The 8,348-nt window shown below is 31.0% G+C and overlaps 1 protein-coding gene across 1 annotated transcript in view; it reads left to right on the forward strand.

Moving 5' to 3' along the window:
- VWDE (von Willebrand factor D and EGF domains) overlaps positions 1–8,348 on the forward strand; it is an 80,051-nt gene that overhangs the window by 60,530 nt on the left and 11,173 nt on the right. Inside the window, exons 21-25 of the mRNA XM_008570111.1 lie at positions 56–87; positions 6,055–6,150; positions 6,233–6,328; positions 7,285–7,380; positions 7,960–8,055. Coding sequence (XP_008568333.1) covers positions 56–87; positions 6,055–6,150; positions 6,233–6,328; positions 7,285–7,380; positions 7,960–8,055 — 416 coding nt within the window. The remainder of the gene's footprint in view (positions 1–55; positions 88–6,054; positions 6,151–6,232; positions 6,329–7,284; positions 7,381–7,959; positions 8,056–8,348) is intronic.

Here is an 8,348-nt window from a genome sequence, read left to right on the forward strand (position 1 = left end):
AAAAAAAAAAAAAAAAAAAAAAAAAAAAAAAAAAAAAAATGCCAAACAGAGAGAGTCATGTTCAGCCAACAAATGGAAATGCCTCTAGTAAGTAATGGTTTGGGTTAAAATCTAATGACAAGTATTAACCTCATTTGTTTTCCAGAACATATTTATTATTCCTCAGGTTTTTTGATTTGTGGAAAGAACACCTAGAGATTAAATAATGCAGTTTAAAATGTATTCTTCTTGCTAATATATTGAATCTTCTGACTTATATTCTAGAAAAATTCATTCATGTCCTATAATGAACAAAGGATAGCATTATTAAGGTAATGTCAGAGAAGCTTATGGTTGGAAATCACCATTTCAAACATTAAACCCTGAGAGTAGTTCATTATTTCACAAGGCCTTTTTCTTTTCATAGTTTTTTCTTAGTAATTATCATTTTATTCAATAACACTCTATGATTTTATTTTTATTCAGTAACATTCTATGATCTTTCATATTTCACATTGGCTTTTTTTCTACTTTGGTATTCTGTAATAACAACTGTTACTATGTGTGGGATTTTTGTTCATTTTGAAAGATATCACTATGGATTCCTGGAACACAGAAAAGTTGTCTTAATTGTAATGTTGTTTATGGATGCAATTGCCTTACTGAGTGCTCTGATTTACATTCTTTTTATAGTGGATTCTTTTTCTTGATTTTTTTGGCAGGTAATAATTTTTTTGCAAATAGTGAGTTTTATCTCCTATTCTTATTTATTTTCTTATCTTAATGTTAAGTAAAATTTAGTCTATATTTATAATGTGCCAGCACAGGGCAAATGTTTTTGTATATTACCTCATTCAATCCTTATAATAGCTATATTCAGTAACTGTTATTATTTCCATTTATGGATGATTAAACAGAGGCATAAATGGGTTAAGTAATCTGTTCAGATTTACAGAGGTGTAATTAATGGAAGAGAGATTTGAATTGAGCGATCTAACCGCAGGGCCCAAGATCTCAAACTTATGCCCTTCTTGTAATATTTGGGACCTCCAGTGCAAAGCCTGCAGGGATAGAAAAGCTTTGTTTCTTAACGGTTTTAATGGAAATTCTTCTTGTATTTCACCATTAACTGTGATGTCACTGTTGTTTCTGCTAGATACCCTTCATCCAGTTAAGGAATTTCCCTTTTATTTGTTGCTTTCTTGGAATTGTCTTTTTTTTATTTTTTTTTTGCCAGAGATATAGAGAGATATTTTATAATGATGAAAGAGTCAAAAGTGTACATACCTAAAAATAGTCTTAAAATACATGAAGGAAAAATTGACAAAATTGAAAGGAGAAAGAGACAATTCTACAATAATAATTGGAGATTTAAATACCTCAGTCTCAATAACTGAAAGAAATTAATAATTGAATAATTGAAAGAAAAATCAAATAATTGATTTTTCTGGACAGAAAATCAGCAAGGCTATAGAAAAAGTGAACAATACTATTAACCAATTCAACCTAATTGACATAGGTCAATGATCAAATGTTTATAAAATTTTCATTTCTTGTGCATTGCAACAATTTTTAAAAATACTCCTTTCTTGATTATCAGGAAAACATTTCCATTAGATCATATATCCTATCATTGTTTGGGGGGTGATTTTTAGATTGTGTTTCTACTTATATCAACTTCTCTTCCTCTTCTTGAGTCAATTTTGTCATGTTTATTTTGCCAAAAATCATTTATCACATCTAGAGTCCAAATTCTTGTATAAAATTACATGTGGTTTTCTTGTATAATTTAAAATTGTCTTCATACATATAGGTTTTTCTCTTTTCTCATCTCCAAAGTTGTTTAGTTGTATCTTCCTACTGTTTTGTTTTTTTCTCTTTTTCCTTGATAGAACATATCAAAGGTTATCAATTTAATTCATTTAAAAAAAATAATTTAGATTTGCTTTTCTGTTAATTTTCTGTTCGTATCCTTTTATTTTTTTATTGACTTGAAGGAGTACTTGATATATTCTGGCCACTGATCCTTTATACAATATGTACTTGAAATTATCTTCTTTATCTCTGTGGCTTGCTTTTATCTGTGGTGTCTTTTTATACAGTGTTAAATTTTTCTGTAATCAAATAAATATATCTTTTCTTCCAGCTTTTATTTGTAGCTTCTGCTTACAAGGATCTCCCACTTCCTAAGTTATGCACATAAACTCTTAAATTCTCTTTTATAAATATTTATTATTTTATATTTTCCATTTAATTTTTAATCCATCTGGAATTTGTTATTTTATGGTGTGAGGTAAAGGCCCAACACTTTTTATTTTCCAGATGAATAGCAGTTATGGACTATCATTTATAAAATAAGTTACATTGAATTTAAGTATAATGTTTTATTTATTAAATTTACAAATATATTGAGATATATTTCTATGCTCTCTATTATGTTTTTGTTATCCAATAATCTTTTTCTATGCCAGTAATACATTGTTTTGATTAGTCTGGCTTCATAGCACCCTTTAATATGTGTAAGGCAAATTTCCCCTCACGATTCTGATGAGGCTTTTCACATATTTCTGATATATATCTTCATATGAACGTCAAAGTCACTAAATTTCAAAAGAAAAAAATGTACTTTACTAAAATTAGTAAAAAAAACCAGTTTGTTAACTGGTGCTTCTTCTGTCCTTTCTTCTACTATATATTTTTAAACATGAAGTTAATTCCAATTCTTCTCTACTTCTTTCTCCAATCCTAATACCAAAAACTGTCCTAAGGAAATGCTTCATTAAAGCAGTTTTGGCAGATAGGAGCAATCCCTTAGTGTACAGAGGCTGGAGAAAGCAGACACAGATGTGACTCAGACATTCTGAAGCAGGGCTCTGACTCTGAGGACTGATGGTCCAGGGCCCTCTTGCTCTTTGTATTTGTTGACAATTAACTGTGCTTACCTCTTTGCTTTAATTTATGCTTTGGGCTATATTTGGTGCATTCTTGTTTCACTACTAGTCTGAAATCATATGCTTTCTATGTTTCAGGAAGTCCTCAAATTTTAAAAAATCTTTCATTGCACTTGTTACCAATTATGTTAAGAATTATTTTTTGTTGTTTTTCATTTGTTTTCTTCTGTCTTTATCTGGTTTTGATTGGGTTTGCTTTGGTTTTCTCTGTTTTTATATTATAAGGGGTTTGAGAAGAGCTGTGCATGAAGACAGTGCAAAATCAAATCCTAAATTAGCAATAGAAAGTATAAAAAGGAAAACGTGTCTAATCACTACCTGAAATACATCCATTCTCTAAAATTAGATTATTCCAACCAAGGAAATAAAAAAGAATTATAAGGGAATAAAGTACCTTGGAAGATAGAAATAAATGGTGACCCTTCAAAAAATAAGACATAAAAAAATTTTAATTCCTGGTTAAGCAATCAAAAAAGCTAGGGATATAAAATCCCATTTTGTCATGTTGGTTAGATTACCAGAGCCACAGTTCTTTGCCTCTCATATAAAATAGCATTTATGTAATTTAACATTTTTTATTTAAGCATTTATTTTCTGTCTTCTTCTTTCCAGGAAAAAGTAACTTATTGACTCTTCTATGTTCCTGTAGTTTTCATCTCATGAAATTGTCACTCTTGTAGTAGTTATCAGAGATTGTTATAATGAGTTGTTCACATGTCTGCATGCTTAACAATATTCTGAGTTTCTCAAGGATGGGGCTTAGCCTTCCTTCACTTTGAAGCTAATGTGTATTAGGTGATCAATAAACATTTTTTGGCTATTTCTAATTCTTAATAAAATTTTTAATTATTGTTCTTTAACTTTTATAATATTTAACATTCTGTGCTATTTTGTGTATCCAAATAGATTATACTTTCCTTGAAGGCAGGAACTTTATTATTATTATTACACAGCTCCTAGTATGGTGTTATACATGTAGTATACACTAAAGGAAGGAATGAATTACTTGATGCCAAATATTGTGGATAGAGCAGAACATTAGCAACTGTAATTGACTAACATTTCTATTTCTTTCTTGGTTGTTTAGATATAAATTTTCAGCCACCATCAACAGAACCTTCACTAATTGGTACAAGTTTTACTCATAGTCCTGCTACTATCAAAAAGTTCCTGAACACAAGCAACAACATCTCACGCTTGTCATTAAAATCAGTTACAGCTCAAATGGATAATTCGAAGAAGGCTATTTTCTATCAGATATCAAGTTCTGAACATGTGGATCATACTCGCAGAACAAACCTCAGTCTGGATAGGTTGGAAGTTCCTGTGAACAGCCATAGTTCTTCAAGCATTAGCCCAAACAGCTCCCATGGTGGAGTAACGGATGTTATCCAGAACACCATCCAAACAAAGACAGGAGGGTATAATTCTCAAAAGAACGGGTCTTCCCAAGCTTACACACAGCATAAGGATAGGCTTGCTTCGTTGGTTACTAAAGCAGTCACTATTTTGCCAGGGAAGTTTGGATCAACCAAAATATCAACTTGTGCTGAATCACCTTGTTTTCTTGGTGTTTCGTGTGTGCAAACCACAGATGGTCACTTCAAATGTGGACGCTGCCCCTTTGGGTATTATGGAGACGGTGTCAACTGCAGAGGTAGGATAAAAACTCTTCAGAAGATACAAAGAAAACTATGTAGTTCAAGTTTAAATAATTCAGAAGATATACTTTTCTATTTGTTAATTTCTATATATTCCATTTAGTTCACTTATTTCTGTATATTTTATTTATTATTTGTGTATATTCTCATCACATTTTGAAAAAAAGTGAGTTTTCTGAAGTTATCTTTTAAAATAATATGAGGGTATTTCAGAAAGTTGATGGAAAATAGAATTTAGTGATAATGTAAATACTTCCATAAACTTTTTGAAGTACCCTTTTATTATATAGTATTACAGCTATATAATATACATTATAAATATATTTATTGAGTACCTACTATGTCCCAGGTTCTGTAGAAGACTTCTGTCTCAATTATATCATATAATGTATAAGAACCCTACATATTGGATGTTTTTTTGCATTTTACAGTTGAGAAAGCAGAGCTCTGGAGAGCTAATTGACTTCTAAGCAGCTAAGGAGATAAAACAAAGATGTGAATGTCCATCTGATTTACATTGTGGCTTGGGTTCTTTTCAGCTCACAGTGGGCGTTTAGTACTTCAAATTACTAATTCTGCCAATTTTGCTTATTTGCATAAACTAGGATTCTCTGTAATTCCTTCAGGTCTTTTGAGATTAAAACAAGTTGTATATCACTTTAATTTTAGAAGTGTTGTTTACATCTTTTTATAATTATCAGTATTGTTTTCTCTGATGCAAATCAAATTTTTGGCTTTGACAATGTAAAAGTTTTTCTTCTTTTTTTTTATTGTCTTGTTTTATTTGTGTTTTGGTTTGTTTGAAACCAAACTTAAGCAAGAGAGCTGTTTGAGTAGTCCTTTGTCCTTAGTATTACCTAGAGAAACTTTTTTTACTTTTTTTTCTGTGGGGAATATAATAATAATAACCCTCAACACCTAAATGTTTATAATATAAAACTCCTTTATTATTAACAAATAACGCAAAACTGCCTCATGCATTTCAGTTACCTCAGGAAGTGTTAAATGTCAGATAGAACACAGTGGGTAGTTAGAGAAGCTTGAGGAATATGAACCTATTAGTTTATGATGTATTCCTGGCATCTTGCTCTTTGAAATTCTGATTATCCTTGTCATTCACCAATATTTAGTTGGTTAGTATCTGAAACTTCATTGCCCTCTGAAGAAAGGACTGTAATCCCATGTGTGGTTAGCTGCTCTCTCCAACATCAGGTTCTGCTATGGGAGTAATTACCACATGGTACTTCTTTCTCACCCTATTTTTTACCCATTTTCCTCAGTCATTCTAGTAGTAAAACAAATGTGAAGGGAAAAACCAAATTTATGGGTAAATGTTGCTGTTGTTTAATAGTGGTATTAAAATGCTCAAATTTCAGAGAATTTTACTTTTATTATAAATAAGTCTGTGGGCAGCATGTATATACTGTATCAACAATTGAGCCTTTTTTCCTTGATTTTTGCAGCCATTTGTAGACACCCATGTGGAAAAAGCAGAGCATGTGTTGCTCCAAACATATGCAAATGTAAGCCTGGTTATACTGGTTCTCACTGCCAAACTGGTAAGCAGCTCATTTGTTTGTTTACATAATAAATTTTATTTGATAATTAATATTTCTAAGTCATGGGCTTTATCTTATACAGCTGTATGTCATCCTGATTGCAAAAACCATGGAAAATGTATTAAGCCTAACATTTGCGAATGTCCTCCAGGACTTGGTGGAGCAACCTGTGATGAAGGTGATAATTCAAATTAAAAATCAAATAATAGGGCTAAAAGAAAGCATTATTTTCTTTAAAAATATACTAATATACTAGGGTACTTCAAAAAGTTTGTGGAAGAATTGAATTGAAAGATAATACAATTTTTTCCATGAATTTTTTGAAGTGTCCTGGTATTCATTAATGTTGGTGCAAGAGTCCAAGTTGTTGAAAAATAGTTATTAAAAATAATTTATTTGAGAATTTTAGAAACAAATTTTTGAAATCAGATCTAAAGAGCAATAGCGTCTCTTTAGTAAAGTTGTCTTGCAAATTCATTTTTTGAGATTTTAGTTATGTTGCCATAATTCTTACAAATATTTCAGCTTCAAGTTTTTGAATGACTTATGAGACATGGGTCTAGGAAAGTGTTGAACGCTAAATAATTAGAACATATAAGGTATTAAGAAGAAACCCAAAAAGTGATTTTTAAAAATACATTTATATGTAGTTTTAAATATAATTGCATTGCTTTGGCTAAAATCTTGAGTGGATGATATTTTAAAGGAATAATTTTGTTGTTTATTTTTAAAATCATATTTTAAAATACTATAATTTGTTAGGTGGTACATATAAATATGAATAAACCGAGAGCCACATTAAATGCTTTTATGACAAGTAAGCTACAAATTAAATTTATAGTAAATTTGGATAGTAACTATGGATATATAAAAATGCTCTATTTATAGGGCTAGAATATATAAGTCCAAGTCTCACTTTTCAGAAGAAGACTTATCCAAAAGTTTTATAAACCACAACATGCTGATGTTAGAGCATGAATCGGTATAGCAATTCCATAGAACTAAACTTTGTATCAAAAAACTGAGTTCATTACAAATACTCTTACAAGGAGGTTTTATTGTGAATGTACTTCATAAATATAAACAGGCTTTTTTTATTAAATGCTGACTTAATAACATAATCTGTGTCTGCAGAATTTTGCAACCCACCTTGTCAACATGGTGGCACATGCTTGGCTGGCAATCTCTGCACTTGTCCTTATGGTTTTGTAGGACCAAGGTGTGAAACAAGTAAGCAAAATTCTCTTGCAGTCTGATGTAATGAAATTGCTTCTTTGAGTAGTTGATGGCTTTAACACAAAATGAAATGAATCCAGACCCTAAGTAAAGAACAGGTATTCATGATTTATGACAGCAGTTACTATGTGGACAGCACTAAGAACAACCACAGGTGACCAGTAGAACTAAGATGAAGAAGTTTGTTCTTAGAAGTAACTATCCTCTTGACCCTATCCATGCCCCTTTCTTTGAGATAATAGAAATTCAAATTTGTTAATTTGCATGTAAACTTATCTCATTTAGTTTATCTTGGTGATTATTTTCATCAGTAACTAATCATTTTCTCAAATTTCCAACTCTTGTTTACCACTCAGCTCAATGGTTTTCTACTCTGCCCATCTCTGTTAGCAAAATAACAATGTGAGAATCAGACAGCATTTAAAGCCAAATTATAAATTATGTTTTATCCTTCTCTCTGATCTTATTCATTAGCAGACATGATTGGCAGTTATGAGCTAGCCAGATAATAGCCAACAATAGAGGATTCCAAGCCTAATTTACCTTTCATTTATTTTTATTCCATGATCTTAGTGGTTTGTAACAGGCACTGTGAAAACGGAGGTAAATGTCTTACCCCAGATGTTTGCCAGTGCAAGCCTGGCTGGTATGGACCCACCTGTAGTACAGGTAAGATCAGAAGTATTTTCAATGAACATGTCAATTAAAAGAAACTTAAAATATACCAATGTCCAAAAGATTTGCACCTAAGGAACATAAAACCAATCTGACAAGACAGGTATAAAGTTGTTATTTTAAACAGATTTCTAAAAGTCTATATTTCATCTTTATTTTTTTTCTTCTTATATTGGACCATACAGTGTCTTACAGTTTTAGAGCTATCCTATTCAATCAGTACTGGTGGGTTTTGGGGGGGGGGGGGGTGTTTTTTTTTGTTTTTGGTTTTTTTTCCTTTTATTTTT

This window comes from Galeopterus variegatus, unplaced genomic scaffold (genome assembly GCF_000696425.1).
Source record: "Galeopterus variegatus unplaced genomic scaffold, G_variegatus-3.0.2 Scaffold31, whole genome shotgun sequence".
NCBI classification, from domain to species: Eukaryota; Metazoa; Chordata; class Mammalia; order Dermoptera; family Cynocephalidae; genus Galeopterus; species Galeopterus variegatus.